General features: G+C 61.3%; 1 protein-coding gene across 1 annotated transcript in view; it reads left to right on the forward strand.

Moving 5' to 3' along the window:
* The first annotated feature begins 7,041 nt into the window (after positions 1-7,041).
* Positions 7,042-16,431, forward strand: part of CAPN2 (calpain 2) — a 36,050-nt gene continuing 26,660 nt past the window's right edge. Inside the window, exons 1-2 of the mRNA XM_030302028.2 lie at positions 7,042-7,397; positions 11,340-11,409. Coding sequence (XP_030157888.1) covers positions 7,161-7,397; positions 11,340-11,409 — 307 coding nt within the window. The 5' untranslated portion in view covers positions 7,042-7,160. The remainder of the gene's footprint in view (positions 7,398-11,339; positions 11,410-16,431) is intronic.

Below are 16,431 nucleotides of genomic sequence, written 5' to 3' on the forward strand. Positions count from 1 at the left end.
GGAGGGCTGGGGGGCCACCATCCCTGCCCAGAGCTCCGCTTCCAGGAAGGGGCCTTCGGTGCAGCATTCCTGCAGGGCGGGGGCGCATCTCCGCCCAGACCCCTGCCCCCTGCAGCCAGGGGCCGCCCCCACCCCTCCGACGAGGACCCTCCCCCGCCAGCCCTCCTTTGACTCCCTCACTGCCTTTACGAGCCCTAGGGGACGCAGTCTGTCCCTACCTCCAGGCTTCACGTCTGTCCTCCCCTGGCCCCTCACACCAGCACGATCCCCACCCCCTCCCCAACCCCACTCATGAATTCCCAACAGGCCAGGGACTCCCTGAGTTACTCAGTTGGCTTGGAAATGCTCCTGGGGTAGAAGTGGGCGGGGGGAGGGGGCTGTGCGTCCTGAGCAGATTCCCCAGCCCTGTACCAGCGCCTGAAGGAAGGGCCGGCCAGCCCAGCCGCTGACGCTGACAGAGGAGGAGGAGGAAGGCGGCAGGAAATGCTAGCAGGGCCTGGTCTCACCTTTGTCCCGAGCACAGGTCGCCCCACCCTAGGGGACAGATCTTCCGGTTCTCTGAGGCAGAGGGTGCACACCCCACCCTAAACACAGAGGCGGGAACAATCCTGGACATTCAATCAGAGCTCCTCAAGGCTGTCAACTGGGAGACCCTTCCACGGGACGCGGGGCCCCAGGCTGCACCTCCCCCACCCCGGGCCAAGGACACGAACCCGGAACACACCAGCGGGCTCTGCCTTGGGGATCCTGGGGCCCACGGTCAGGTGCTACGCCAGGACCATGAGGCCACAAAGAAAGTCCGTCCAGTTGGGGCACTTTCAGGCCAGCAGGGAATCGGACTCACAGACACTTGTGGCAGGCGGGAGCAGAGAAGTCACAGAAAGTGCCGAGGCGATAGTTCTAATTGTTCCTTATTGTGCTTTTGGATTTATAGTGAATCCGCACCACAGAATTTGCATTAGGGAGCACCCCCGTCTTGCTTAGGGAGCATCCCCGTCTTGCTTAGGGAGCACCCCCGTCTTGCTTAGGGAGCACCCCCCTCTTGCTTAGGAGCACCCCCGTCTTGCTTAGGGAGCCCCCCCCCCCGTCTTGCTTAGGGAGCACCCCCGTCTTGCCGTGACTTGCATTTTGGAGCAGTTTCTGGACTGCTGGGGCGGAAGGAAATCCCTCCCAGACACTCCCCTCTGAGTGTGAGTCAGGAAGCAGAGGTGTCCCCAGCCGGGTCAGAGGCACAGGGACAGAGGCTGGGCGTAGCCGCTCTGTGTGTCCGGACCCAGGCCCGCGCGCTCCCCTGCGGCTGCCGGACCTTCTGCTCTGGCCTCGGCTCCCCATCCGCGGGGGTTGGACAAGGAGATGGTCCAGCCCTCCTCCTCCACCTCTGCTAAGAGCTGGAGAATCTCTGAGTCAGACACTGTGTGGCCACATGGCTCAGAAGTGACTCACACGAGAGACTCGGCGGGGAGGCCCCTTTTGTAATATTCCCTTATTTGGCCCCGGGCAGGGTCTCGTGTTCTCTCCCGGGAACTGCTGGGCAGAGCCTCTCTCGGGGCCGAGGAAGAGCCCGACACTCAGGCAGTGACCGCCTGGGCTGGGCTCTGGTGCTGACCCAATCGGTACGAGGGACCGACGCAAAGAAACGGCTTTCCAGGCTTCAAACCCCACCGAGATTAAATCATAAATCGTGTGGAGACTGACTTGGGCACCACTAGCTGTGCCTGGAAACTCACATTAGTATTCTAAACAATAAATCTGTGTGTGTAAGGGGCGGGGGGGTGGGAGAGACAGAGGGAGGGGGGGACCAGCCTCCAGAGGACACAGAGGCCTCGGCCGGGGCCAGGGCCAGGGGAAGTACCCGGCTATTCTGGGCGAGCACTGACTGCGTTTACACTCGGCGGTGATGGGAGGTGGGAGGCTGGGAGCAGGAGGTGCAGGCCGGGCGGGCTGCGAGGCAGGAAGCGCCCGATCATGTACACAGGACGCAGGCTGAGCCGGGCTGGAGAGGGACAGTGAGAAGCCGGGGTTGGACGTAGGGTCGGGGATCCCATGGCTGACCGTGGCCACTGCGGCTTGCACGGTGCGGAGGGTGGCAGCCAAGAGGGTTCGTCCTCCCCCCCACCCCCACCCCCCACTGGCCCAGAACACCACACGCCCGCGTTCAGGGCCGAGGTTCCCGAAGGCGACACTCAGCACCCGCCCGGTGCCCCCGGGGAAGGCACTGAACCGCTGGGTGCCTCAGTTTCCTCATCTGCAAATGTGGAAAACGTAACAAGACCTGTGCCATAGGGTTGTTGTGAGGGTTTGCCCGGGGAAGGAAAAGGAAAACGCTAACCCGGAAAGACACCTGCTCCCCCATGCTCTCGGCCACATTCTTTACATCAATCAGGATGTGGAGGCAGCCCCAGGGTCCGCCAGCAGGTGAGTGGATGGCAGGTGGGGTGTGTGTGTGTGTGTGTGTGTGTGTGTGTGTCTGTGTGTGTGTGTGTGAGCCAGCCCTCTGCTCAACCACAGACCCCAGCAGACAAAGCCACAAATACACAAGACCCCTTCCCCCGCGCTAACTGAAACCCAGCGCACTTCCTTCTTATCACGTCTTCCTGAGGCATCGGTGATGATGTTTCGCAAGGACCAGAACATTCCAGTCGCTGGAGCAGAGAGGCCCCGATAGGCTGGCCTAGAAGACCACACCCCACCGACCCCTTCCCTGCCCGTGATTGTGGGGAAGAATGTGTTCTCTTCCAAATACACGTCTCTCCCTGTCTCTGTCTCTGATACACACACACGGTCTCCATTTCTCTCCGTGTCTCTGTGTGTGTCTCTCTCTCACACTCACACACACACACACACACACACACACACACACACACGGCTGGCCCTCAAAGCTGGGGCCCCTCCCGCTTGGGGTGATCCCAGCCTCTGTGACTCACCCACTGCCCAGGCCTGGGTGAGTCACGGCAGGAAGGTTCTCCAGGGCGAGGCCCTAGGGTGTGTGTGTTCCTGTGCGAGGGATTGTATGGTCCGAAAGAGATGGGATTTTGCCGGATCCGGTGAGACAGCGTCGTGCGAGAGCCTCCGAAAATATAAAGAACGCTGTTTATTCAGGTTTTAAAAACTGTCGCTTGTCCAGTGGTGGGGGCAGTAATCGTTGTGCGCGTCTGAAATAAATCTGAGTCTCTCAGGACAGCGAAGTTCTTCTGTGAGGACAGCCCTGTGTGCAGAGGCCTGGAGGCTGGTGGGCGGCCAGCTGGTGGTCCTGGGTCCTGGGTCCAGGTCCTGAGTCCTGGGTCCGGGTCCTGGGTCCTGGGTCCTGGGTCCTGGGTCCGGGTCCTGGGTCCTGGGTCCTGGGTCCTGGGTCCGGGTCCTGGGTCCCGGGTCCTGGGTCCTGGGTCCTGGGTCTGGGTCCTGGGTCCTGGGTCCTGGGTCCTGGGTCTGGGTCCTGGGTCTGGGTCCTGGGTCCTAGGTCCTGGGTCCGGGTCCTGGGTCCTGGGTCCGGGTCCTGGGTCGGGTAGAGGACGAGCAGCGCAGGCCAGGCCGGGAGGAACCGCATCCCCTGGGGCTCAGCTGGCCTCCAGGAGTCTGGCAGGAGCGTGAGTGCCCCTGGTTGCTCTGTCACACTGGCCAGGTGGACAGGTCTTCTCCCAAGAGCCCGGGGCCAGGAGGAAATCCGGGGAGCCCAGGGGAAATCAGAAGTCAGACGGTAAGCAAGTTAACAGCTTCCTGTGTTCTCCTTAAACCTATGAGCTGGAAGCCAACACCGGTGGCCCCGTGTCATCCAAGGCAGGCAGCGGCACCTGGCCATCGATGGGGGACAGGGACGATACTGGCGAATACAAACCCAAACCCTCAAATGTAGGGTCACTCCATAGAAAGGGGTGCCCGGTGACTCCGCTCCTAAAGCGTTTGGTGCAAAGGGCTAAGTTCTTTTTCTTTTCTTTCCTTTTTTTTTTTAAGGCCTTATTTTTAAAGTCACCTCTACACCCAGTGTGAGGCTCGAACTCCCCACCCTGAGATCAAGAGTTAGCTCCCCTGACTGAGCCCACCTGCCGGGCGCCCCAAGGGCTCAGTTCTTGAATCTGAATAAATACTCTAGGTGGCAAAATGCAATTCCCAAATCCGGGAAATTTAGGGAGTGGAAAGCAACAGGCAGTCTCCAAAAGATGTTGAGGGGCAGAGAGAGTTCCTTCAGAATGCAGCCACTCCTTATGGAAACAGCCTCAAGAACAAGCCAGTGCTGACTTTGACGCCAAGAAGAAACCAGCACCTGATGATGTTGGAAATAAACCTCCAGGCTGGGTCAGGCCACCTGCCAGCGAGCCCTCAGGCCATGTGGTGTTTGGGTAGAAAGGGTTTCAGAGGTCACCTGCCCCCCAGCAGCAGAGCCCCCACCCAGTGGCAGCACCCCCCTCCCCCAGCGGCAGGGCCCTTTTGGGGAGGGGGAGTTCTTCCTCCTCCTTCCAAGTCGTCGGCTGGACTAAGAAATCAATTTACATGGGGGCACTGGGGTTGTTGCTCAGTCCATTAAATATCTGACTTCAGCCCATGATCTCACAGTCTGTGAGTTCGAGCCTGCCCAGCGTCAGGCTCTGTGCTGACAGCTCGGAGCCTGGAGCCTGCTTCGGATTCTGTGACTCCCTCTCTCTCCGCCTCTCCCCCCTCTCACACTCTGTCTCTCTTTCTCTCTAAAAAATTAAACATTAAAAAAAAAGGAATTCAATTTACACGGAACGGATCAACAGGGGAAAGGCCCAAAGCTGCTTCACACACGCACAGAACACACGCACAGAGGCCCAGTAATGAAACTGGGACCCAAGAGATGACCAGGTCAGGCAGCTTTTATACGGTGTAGACGAAGAGACGAGAAGTTTGTGAGGAATTGACAGGTTAAGGGAAACAGGGGTTTGTGAGCTTTAACCAGTATGGAATTCTCTGCAGTTTGGGCTGAGGTCGTGGACGAGTAAGAAAGTCAGCAGGTTTGTTTCCACCGCTTTCTCGGCGCTCAAGGCCCCATCTCTGGTGATGAGGGTGTGTCTTTTCACTTGTTACAGCAGGAAGGGTATTTTTCACGTGGGGGGTTTGTTTCCACTGTTTGACTCCACAGGAGGAGGGTCTGAAGGCCTTTAGGCCCGGTGTTTCTCTGGAATAATCACTCTGCCACAGGGGCACATTCTGGGGTGGCCTGTCCTTGACCCCACAGCCCCACCTTGCTGGTCCTCAACCATCAAAGCCTTAGCACTTCCTATGGAATCAGCATCTGAGTGTGGCAGGCCTGGAGTCTGCATTTGTAACCACATGCTTCCATGTGGTTCTGATGTGCCGCGAAGTCGGGGACCCCCCCCCCCACCCTGGGAGCACCCCAGTGCGGCTGTACCCGGGGTCACAAGGCAGTCCGTTCCCCGGTGCGGGCCAGTGTGCAGGCTTTTTTATGTTAAATTAAAACCTGCACCCCATTAAGCCCTGCTGGTCCCTGTTCCCTCTGTGGAGGACACGGAATGAAGACGCCCCCTACTCCCCATCACACCTGTAAACAGGAAGTTAACACCGAGGCCTGCGCACAAGTGTGTTAAAAGATACTTTCTTAAAAGAATAAAATAATGACTCCCATGAAAATATAAGATGAACATATGTCCAAGATTTTATTTAACTCATTAAAGAAGGAGGGAACTAGTAGGTGTTTTTTGTTTTTTGTTTTTTAATAGTTCAAAGGAGAAACTAAAAAAGAAGCCAGTTAGGAATGCAGGATTGAGGGGTGCCTGGTGGCTCAGTCGCTTAAGCGTCCGACTCTTGATTTCAGCTCAGGTCATGGTCTTACGATTTGTGAGTTCGAGCCCCGCGTCGGGCTCTGTGCTGACCTGCTTGAGATTCTCTCTCTCCCTCTCTCTCTCTCTGCCCTCCCCTGTTCTCAGGCTCACTCAGTCTCTGTCAAAATAAATAAATAAGCTTTTAAAAAATAATGAAATTAAAACAAACAAATAAATAAATAAAAAGTCTTCCGGACAAGGTCACATGGCCCGTAGGATAGGGTGGAGAGGGTCACTGAGGGCTAATCCACCCCTTTTCCCACCGACACACAGACACCTGCCTATCAGTGCCAGGGAAATGCAGGACATGCAGGCCTGGGCCACCCAGTTCCCCCCCCCCCCAGGAGCTGCCAATCCACGCTCTGTCCCTGATCGGTCACCCTACACTGTTCTCCGAACACTCTGCCAGTATTGACACAAGCCCCCCATTCAGTGTGAGTTTCAGCAAACAACCATTACCTGTTTTTTTAGTAATCTGTATCACCAACTCTCCACGTGGAGCTCGAACTCATGACCCCAAGATCAAGAGCCCCACGCTCCACCGACTGAGCCTTTTAGTGTAAGTACGTCCCTGCAGTATCTGGGGCACACTTACACTAAAAAAATACTGGTGTTAACCTGAAATTCGAATTCACCTGCGAAGATGTCTGTATTTGCCAGCCCGGCAGCCCTGCCCGTGATCATCACAGGCCTGGAGGCCTTGGAACCCGGTGCTGCCGGTGGCCAGGTGCGCGACAGTGGTAGTGGGTGGGCCGGGCGCTCGCACCTGTGAGACCAGGGCGTCGCTGCGAGGCTCCCACGAGGTGACCTCGGCAGAGCCGCTGGGACAGTGTCTGGCGCAAAGTCGGGGACTAGCTGATGGCAGCGAATCTAGTCCCCCCCCCCACCTCCTTACTGCCCTGGGGGTGCGGAGTGAGTTATAGGTCCGGCAGCAGGTGGCGGACCCCGCCCACGGCGCCGAGGTCACCCCCGCGGGGAGGCACCCCCGCCCCAACCGTGCTCCGCGCCGGGAGGCCACACCCCCACCGGGAGGCCACGCCCCGCGGCGCCGAGGCCACCTCCCTCCTGGAGGCCACACCTCCGCCCACGGCGCCAGCGCCCAGGCCACACTCCCGCCCGGAGGCCCCACCCCGCGGCGCCGAGGCCACACCCCTCCCGGAGGCCACACCCCGCGGCGCCGAGGCCACACCCCGCCGGGAGGGGGCGCCTCCCGCTGGGGGAATCACAGCCTGCAGAGCTGCAGACCGCAGTCCAGCCGCAGCGCACCGGGCCCGGCCGCGCCCCTGCAGACACAGGCTCGCCCTCGCTCGCCGCGCCCCTGCAGAACCGGCCCTCGCTCGCCGCGCCCCTGCCCAGACCCCCACCATGGCCGGCATCGCGGCCAAGCTGGCGAAGGACCGAGAGGCGGCCGACGGGCTGGGCTCGCACGAAAAGGCCATCAAGTACCTCAACCAGGACTACGAGGCGCTGCGGGACGAGTGCCTGGAGGCCGGGACGCTCTTCCAGGACCCCTCCTTCCCGGCCATCCCTTCTTCCCTGGGCTTCAAGGAGCTGGGACCCTACTCCAGCAAGACGCAGGGCATCGTGTGGAAGCGGCCCACGGTAGGCGGCGCGGCGGGGTGCGCGGTGGGGGGAACCCGGAGGCATGGGAGGGGTGCGCGGGTCCGGGGAGGAGTCCGGGGGGGGGGGCAGGGGGTCCGGGGGGGGACAGGGGGTCCGGGGTGCGGGGTCCAGGCCTCTGGCCGAGGGCCTGCGCCGGCCGCCGGGAGCGCGCCCCTCCCCGTTACTCGGCGCCCGCTCGTCCGCCCCGCGGCCCGGCCCTTCCCCTCCCCGGCGCTGCCCCGGCCGGTCCGGCGCGCCCTGCCCTCCAGCGCAGGCCGGGGAGCCGCCTTCGGACTCCACGGAAAGTCGCGGTGACGTCAGGGGGTCCCGAGGAAACTAATCGGAGTCCCGTGGGGAGATGGCGGGAGGAGGGGCTGCGGGGAAAGGAGGGAGCTGGGAGGCAGGCAGTATGTGACCAGGAAAAGGGGGGCTCCAACTCTGCTTCGGTCTGCTTCGGGGAGGGCGGGATCCACAGCCTGGGGCCTTTGTGAGTGAGGACTGTCTCATGCGTGGTGGTTACATGTGTCCAATCAGAGTTCCCTGTTTAGTTTTCCAGATGGCAGCTGGCCAGACCTCGGCCAAGTATTTACCCTGATGATTAAGGAAGGGCTGGGGTGGTGCAGCAAGGGCCAAATGTTCCTCCTCGTTGCCTGGCCCACAATCGTTCCTGGGGAAGCTCGGGGCCCCTCTAAGCTCCCTTGTCCTGTACCTCCTGCCCTGGCAGGCCTTGGGACAGCTTGCCCTCTGATCTGGTCGCGCCCCCCCGCCCCCCCAACCCCAGCTGGCCTTGGATCCCCTGCCACCTGCACCTCCGCAGACTTCATGGGCTTCCCCCACCAGACCTAAACAAGGATCCAGCCTCTAGATTCCTGACGGGAGAGTAAGGTTGCTGCCCTGCGACCACTCCTCTGTACCTCCCAGGTCACCTCCTGGTACCCCAAACCCCCGCCCCCCATAGGCCGCAAGTGCTGTAGGAATGCCCCGGACCCTGAGTTCATTCTCTGTCACCTGAGGGGTGACCCTGCCTGAACCGTTTAACCTCTCCGCCTCCATTTCTTCATCTAAAAGGAAACATGTTGCCTAAATGTTTTTCTCTTTATTTATCTCTCTTTATCTTTTGTTATTCATCACTGAGCCCTGTGGACTTCCCTCAGGTATTTTCACAATGTAGAGAAACAGTTGCATATTATGGTCCTTCCTACTGAACTGGGGGGACCAGGGGCCAGCATGTGTATCATTCACCCCAGAGCCCAGCAGGGCTAATGCTCTTTGCAACATCCATTCACCCATCCAGCAATATTTACGGAGCACATATTCGATGCCGGGCTCTGTCTCCAGTGCTTGGAATATGTCCGCGAACAGAGAGATGGCGATTCTTCGCGGAATGAGTGAGTGAATGAATGCAGGAGTGTAACGAGCTTCCTCTGAAATTATAGCTGTGGAAGTGGTCGAGAAGAGAGCGCATTCCCCTGGCATTAGCATAGCACTTCACTCACAGTTTACAAAGTGCGTTTACACACTCCTTCACTTAACTCCTGCGTTCATTCCGTAAGCATTAACTGAGTACCTACTATGTACCAGACACAGTGCATATAGTTTCTGCCTCTTTCGACCTTAGGGGCAGGTGGAAATGCCTGTAGGGCTTCCAGGCAGGAAAGAGGCCTGGAGCCATTTCAGGACCCCTGCTTAGGGGAGGCTGTTACGGTCCCCTTCGGCGGTTGAAGAAATGGGGGCCTGCAAAAGTTAACATGTGCTCTCACGGGTGTCCGGGGTGGAACCAGGAGGCTGTCCAGGCTGTGGGTGTGCGGAGCCCTAGGCTTGCAGCTGCCCTCTGCCTCCGCCCGCCGGATTTGGACACGAGCAAGGTCATTGGTGACTTTAACAGGGCAAGTGCCGTGGGAAGGGGTGCAGCGCCTGGCTGCTGTGGCCTCCAAGGGGGGAGTGTCCCAGCTACATTCTGGGGGTGTCTGTGGAAGGGGACAGGTTAGTGGTGGGCAGGGCCGGATTTGGGGGTTGAGAGGCTGTGGCAGGTGAGACCGACCTGCGTGCTGAGTCACCGAGGAGGAAGGGGTGGGAGACAGGCAGAGAGGAGGAGGTGGGGGGACGGGGTCCCCAGGAAGGGAGCGCAGGGAGGGGTCGGCGCAGGAGGGCAGAGGGCGTGCTCCTTCCCAGGCCTGGAGCTCACGGGCTGGGGAGGGGGCCGCAGTTACACAGGCAGGAAACCACAGCTAGGACAGGCGTGAGTCCCATTGTTCCCTGAGCACAAACCTCCCCGAGAGGTTCAGGACTCGCTTACACCGCCTCAAACCTGCTTCTCCTGCCTCTGGGCTCCGGGAGGGTCAGCAACTTGTCCTCCCCGGATCATAATAACAGGTGATGTCTGTGGAGCGCTTACAGAGGCGTCTCAGCATACTTGTCACACCGTCCCCATTTTACAGATGAGGAAGCTGAGGCCGAAGGAGGGGAAGGAACTTGCCAGGGTCCTAGAACCCGCGAAAGTGGCAGGGCCTGGGTTCCGACCCCGGTGGTGTAAATCCAGAGCCCACACCCTCGGCCGCCCCCCTGGGACTGTCACAGCCGTGTTGAATCCAGTGCCCCCATGCTGGGCACAAGGGTCGGTCTTCTAAGCACCCCTGGAGCCTTCTTTGACAGGGCTGCCCCCGCAGCCCCCTGGAAAAATCCATCGGGGTTAGGCACCCGGCACACGGAGGAACAGCGGCGGGGAGCCCCGTGTGCAGGTTAGTCTGCTGCAGGGGTGCTCGGCTGGCGGGGAGCTCGCCTTGGCAGGAGCTCGTTCTCACTGTCCGTCCCCCGAAACAGACCGACCTGGGCACGAAAGGAATGTGCTTTGTTGCGGATTTCGGCTGCGGGGCAGGGGCCGGACCGGGGCACACCCGGGAAAGGCTCCTGCTTGACCAGAGGGGCGCTCGGGGGGGGGGGGCCGTGGGGTGGAGCCCTTGCAAACCGGGTTTGCCGGAGCTGACGAGAACCCTGATTTATGCCCCGGCTTCCTCTGTGGCTCTGGGGTGGGGTGAGCGCTTCGGAGTCCGGAAACACCGAGGGAGGGCGGCGGGAGGGGCCAGAACGGTTCAACAGTGGCTCCCACCGGGCCACTTGCGGGACAATCCCGAGGCCTGAACGCCCTCAGAGACTTGCTGCTAATCAGTTAGAGGAGCTCCGGAGCAGAAAGAGCTGGCTGTGTGCCCGTGAGTTCAAATCCCGGTGCCCTCTGTCACAGAGCGCTCGCTGTAACTCCCCACACATTGCGCTCCGTGGCTTTATCGCCTTCGCCTGCGTCCTCACCCGCAGAGTGGGGACGCGCCCGTCTGTGCTCCTGGAGGGGCTCCGTGAGATAAAGCGCCACACGCGGCCCTGCTCTACGGCAGGTTCACGGGACGCGGATCCTGCAAGTGTCCTGGCCCCGTGAACGAATTCAGAAGGCTAGAAAGTTCCCCTGCGCATACCCAGCAGCACCACCAGACAGGGCACAACTAAACACCAAACCGCAGAGTACAAGTGCGCTGGGGCCCAGAATCCCGGAGATGAGCGAGGGCTGGGCAGTGAAGGAGGGCTTCCTGGAGGAGGCGGCAGTGAGTCATGAAACGTGGTCTGAGGCGAAACAGGAGAGAGTTGGGCGGGGAGAGGTGCAGGGACAGAGGAGGGGGGCTGGCGTGGCTGGCGGGGCAGCTCCGGAGGCTGAAGGGACTCCACACGTGGCAGAGAGGTGGCATCGTGGCCCCGGGCGTGGCGACACGAGCGCTGGGGTTCCCCGGAGCAGGGGAATGATAAGGACCCAGGGCGGTCTGTCTATAACCGCAGAACTTCTCCGAGGGGGGAGCGGAAGGGGGGAAGGCGCCTGCCGCGCCCACCGGGAACCGAGGTGTCCTGACCGCGAAAGCGTGTGCTGGTGGCTTGATGGCACCTTGTGGGTCTCGTTCCCAGGAGATCTGCGACGACCCCGAGTTTATTGTTGGAGGAGCCACCCGCACAGACATCTGCCAAGGAGCCCTGGGTAAGTGAGGCATCTGAAGGGGCTGCGGGGTCCTGTCTGCGAGGCCCCACCTTCCCTCCCCTCTCAGGAAGCCCGGTGATTTCCATTTCCGAAGCTTCCTGGAATGTCTCCCCCTCCCCCCGCCCAGGGGTCCACGCCGAGGCTCACAGATGCGCCAGTGTGCCCCGAGGCCCCCTGTGCCCCCTGCTCTGGGCTGCTGCCTCCACCCGCTGGGGACAGCCTTGCTCGCGGCCTGTGACATGGCGGGCTGCGGGCTGAGGGCCAGGGGACGACTCTGGTCTCCGGGGCTCAGGGACCTGGACGGGGACTCAGTGCGAGGGAAGAGGACGCTGTCTGCTGGAGGAAGTTCAGGCCCCAGGGCGTCCTCCGCTCGCTGTGGCATCACGACAGCGGGAGGCGGCCTCGGTGGGTGTGACGTGCACGTACAGCAGGCAGGTGGGCGCGGGTCTGAGGCGGAGGGCTCGCCGCGTCCCGCGTCGGTGGGAGACTCCCGAGTCTGTGGAGGGGTCTGGACAGTTGTCTAAGATGCTCACGGAATCCGCTCGTGGTAAATGGCGGGTGTCCGCTCCCGTAGACCTGTGCCCCTTCCAGCTTCAGCCTGCCCCCTACGCGGCTCCGTCGGGAGCAAAACTGACCTGAACTGCACCTCCTCTCCTGGCCCGCTTGGCACAGGCCCTGGTGCCCAAAGCAGGAGCAGCCATGTGTCCCGAGTGAGTACCGTGTGCCAGACGCTGAGCTGTGACAGCAAAGTCCCCACGGCCCTGTGATTATTCCCGGTGTATAGGCGAGGGCGTTGAGGCCCGGGGAGCTGGGGGTCTGGCCCACAGGCGCAGACGGTCTGACCCCGGGGCCGTCGCGTTAGACCCTGGGCTAGACTTGTACAAGAGGGCCTGGAAAGTTCCGGGCCCTGCCGGGGGTCAGGGCAGCTGTGTGAATCGTTAGGCTGGGCGCCCCAGGAGCCCCACGGGAAATGCCTCTTCGAGAACCCGGCCAGCTGGTCCGAGCCTGGCCTGTGCGTGTGTGCAGATGCCTGAGATGCCGGAGCACATTCTTACCTGCGGGAATCCTCCCCCATCCTCCCCCCTCGTTCCTTTCCAACCCCCCCCCCCCCCCGCCAGAAGATAGAAGCCTCTCCTCGAGCGATGGGACGTCGTAACAGGCCTGCAAGTTGGCAGAAGCCTTGGCCAACCCTGCGGTTTGGGAGATCAGGACACACACACGGCAGCTGTCACACCTGGCCTGTCACACGCAGCTGGCCCTCGCTCCACACCGGCCCCCACCCCACGCCGGCCCGCACCCCACACTGGCCCGCGGAGTGTTAGGACACCTTAAGGGCCAAATTGCACCTAACAGTTGCAGGATTTAAGCCTTGTTTAAACAGCACCGGGCTTCTGGAAAGGAGCCGGCGGAGCTCACGTTCCTGGGGTGAAGCCCCTGGAGTGGATCGAACGGAAACAAAACTGCGTGTGATAAGCCCGCTTAGAACGCCCCTGCTGGTGCGTCCTTCCTAAGCTGTCTCACGCCGTGTCGCCGTCTGGCTGTCTTAGCCTTCCTCTCGGAGGCTCCTGGTTCGATGACCATCTGTGACATGTGGTTGACGGAGCTCTCGCCCTGACTCTGGGCACGGGGTGGTCACGGTCGCCAAGTGCCAGCAGGCTCGGAAGCATCTGGAAGGGGCCGCCGCGGCAGCGGCATCTGGTCACACGAACAGAGGTGGCAGCCAGGGCTCCCCTCTTAGATCGTAGGCGCGTCGTCACTCGGAACCTCCGTCTCTTCTAAAAATGGGGGGAAACGGGGCAAATGGTGTGGCCTCAGAGATGCCCTGAGATGAAGACACACATGCAACCCCCCCCAAAACCTGACTACTAGTAAGTATCGGAAAGCAGTTTTAGATAAATTTTGTTAATGTTTATTTTTGAGAGAGAGAGAGAGAGGGACAGAGCACAAGCAGGGGAAGAACAGAGAGAGAAGGGGACACAGAATCGGAAGCAGGCTCCAGGCCCCGAGCTGTCAGCACAGAGCCCGACGCGTGGCTCGAACCCACGAACCGCGAGATCATGACCTGAGCCGAAGTCGGACGCTTAACCGACTGAGCCACCCAGGCGCCCCTAGATGATTTAAATGATAGTTTTCAAAAGTCATTCGTATGATAGGTGCCTTTTAAGAAACGTAACAGGCTTTATTTTTCAGTGCAGTTTTAGATTCACAGAAGAATTGGGAAGATAGTAGAGAATTCCATTCCCCCCACCCCCACCTCACGGTCCCTGCGCTTGTTACGTTAATATCCGTCATCGTTAAGCAAAGTCTATACTTTCTTTAGATTCACGTCCTGACTCTGTGCCGGGATCCCATTCAGCGACCACGTGACGTGTCGACTCATGTCAGCTTGGCTCTCCCAGGTGGCAGGTTCAGATTCTCCTTGCTTTGCAGGGATGTTGTAGGACGTTGTAGGGTGCTGTAGGGTGTCGCAGGACGCCCTGTATTGAATTTGCAGGTGCCTTTTTAAAAACTAATGCATGTAGTTTAAAAACAAAAAGGACTGGGACTGGGGCTCCTGGGGGGGCTCAGTCGGTTGAGTGTCCGAGTCTTGATTTTGGCTCAGGTCGTGATCTCAGGGTTCATGGGTTCGAGCCCCAAGTCGGGCTCCATGCTGACAGCATGGAACCTGCTTGGGATTCCCTCTGTCTGTCTCCCTCCCTTCCTCTCTCTCTCTCTCCCTCTCTCTCTGCCTCTCCCCCACGCTCGAGCTCTCTCTCTCTCTCAAAAAAAACAAAAAAGGACTGAGAACCAAGCGTCAGCTGCTTTGATGGAGAAAGTAAGTGCCTTCCCTTGTGCTTCTCGGCTGGTGCGTCCCCCGCCCCACGGGGCCCCTCCGCTCTCGCTCTCGGAGCAGATGTGAGGCGCCCGTGAGTCATTTCCTCCCACCGCCCCCCTGCCAGCTGTAAACGCTCCGTCCGGGCCTTGCTCCCCGTGTGCTCCCAGATCCCTTCCTGCTGCCGGGAAGTCTGGAGCACTAGGCCTGCTGTTTGGCAGGACCGGTGGGGGGGGGGTCCCTGTCCTGCCCTGGCTGCCCAGCCGGGCCCACCACGCAGCAGGGCTCCTGGCCTCCCTCCCCCTCGCTGCACACGCTTGCAGCGGAGGCCCCAGAGTGCCCAAGAGGACTTTACGGGGTTCCCCTGCCCCCTGCCGGCACAGTCCCTGGGCCTTTGTGGGGTGCTCCCTGGGATCCGTTTTCCTGAGGTCCCGCTACTTGTGACACTGAGAGGATGCTACCCTCTGCTGGCGGACCCCAGTCCCTCCCACACCCGCCACGGGGCTCAGCCCGTGTCCGTGACAGTAACGTCCCTGCTCCACGGTCCCAGGAGCCTGGCTCGGATCACCCCACCAGTGTCCACGCAGCGGCAGTGCGGGCGAGGGAGCCCCGGGCTGAGGGTGGTCCACACGGCGTCCGGCGCCTGGCCAGCGGGTGCACGCCAACGCTGAAGGACGGGGTCCGTGTCTGCACTCTGTGCCGTGAGCCACATGGGAGCCCCTGAGGAGGGACTAATGCAGGCGAGGAGCTGGGTTTAATTTTCCAAGTGTAACTGCCAGGAGCCTCGTGTGCGTCACGGCTACCCAGGGGGTGGCGCAGCGGGCCGTGTCGGGGTCCAGCCTCCCGTCCCTTGCCCTCGGGCAGGACGGTCCCCACAGGCCTGTGCGTCCCCCCCAGAGCCACGCAACAGGTGTGACTAGCGGGGTCAGGAGTGAGCACGTGCGTGTGCGTCAGGCAGAGCGTGGCCTCGGCTCGGCCGCTCGGCTCTCGCTTTGGGCGAATCCCGGGGTCTTCAGGCCTCCGTTGCCCTCATCCGCGAACGCCACGGGGCTGAGGTGACTCTAGGCAATGCCGACGGGCGCATGGGCCTTAGAAGCTGCAGGTTGGAGGTTGTCTTCGGGGACGAGCAGCTCAGGTGAGGCTGGGGGCGGCGCGTGTAGCCGTGCGACTCGGTTTCTCCATCTGGCCGGGGGGCCGCATCAGAGGGAAGGACCCGTGCTTCGTGGGCCGCTTTGTCATGTGACCTGGCCGCCCCCCCACCGGAGGCTCTGTCCCCGTTCTGTGCTGCGAGGGCCCGCAGGGGCTCCGGAGGTGAGGTGCTCCCCGCTGTGGGCCGTGGGGGCAGCAGGGACGGGGGAGGAGGGGCGTGGGTCCCCGAGCTGGGACCGCAGAGGAAACCGGCACCTGGTGGCTTCCTCCTCCTGGTCTGGGCGGCAGGGCCTCCCTTGCGAGCGTCCCCGATCCAGGCAAGTGCAGAGTGAGGCTGGGAACTTCAGGGCTGTGTCTTCAGCTCCCCACCCCCTCCTTTTAGGGCCCTCCTCCAGCAGGGGAAGGGAGTGGTCACTGGCCGCTGGCTGCCAGCTGGTTAACCAGGGCTGACAGGTGGGAGTAAGAGGGGACCCGAGGGGTGTCCCCTCCCCACAGCCGTGGACGTAAATGAGAAGTGATTGAGCGCCGTCTGGGGTGGGGGGAATTCCGGTTTGCGGCTACCCTCTTCTGGGCCGCTCTCGGCATGAAACCGTCACGGAAGGGACGCCCCCAGTGACTCATCAGCCACCATCTCAAGGCCTGGGCCCCTGGCAGGGTGTGCACGTCCTGTGGAGAAGCTCCGGGGTGACCTGGGGGCGGGGCCTCCCAGCTGCTGGACACTGTTAACCACAGGTGTGTCTGCAGGGTCAAGTGTGGGCGGAAGCAGCCTCGGCATCTTGGTCTGTTTGGTGTTTACGTCGCCGTCACCACGGAAAGCAAAGGAAAAACACCGAGGCAGTGAGCCCCGGGTCAAGCAGGACGGGAGGCAGGGCAGGGCTCCCCGGCCTCAGGGCCGTGGACGGTGGGGGCCGGGTGCTCGTGGGGGCTGTGCCACCGCCCACTAGATGCGCCAGCCCCCCACCCAAAGCTGACAGTCAGAAATGCATCCAGACGGATTCCCTGGGGTGGGGGAGGGGAGTTGGTGACCACGCCCCTGGGGGTGAACCACATAGGCAGGTCCC

The sequence above is a fragment of the Lynx canadensis genome, chromosome F1, assembly GCF_007474595.2.
Source record: "Lynx canadensis isolate LIC74 chromosome F1, mLynCan4.pri.v2, whole genome shotgun sequence".
Taxonomy (NCBI): domain Eukaryota; kingdom Metazoa; phylum Chordata; class Mammalia; order Carnivora; family Felidae; genus Lynx; species Lynx canadensis.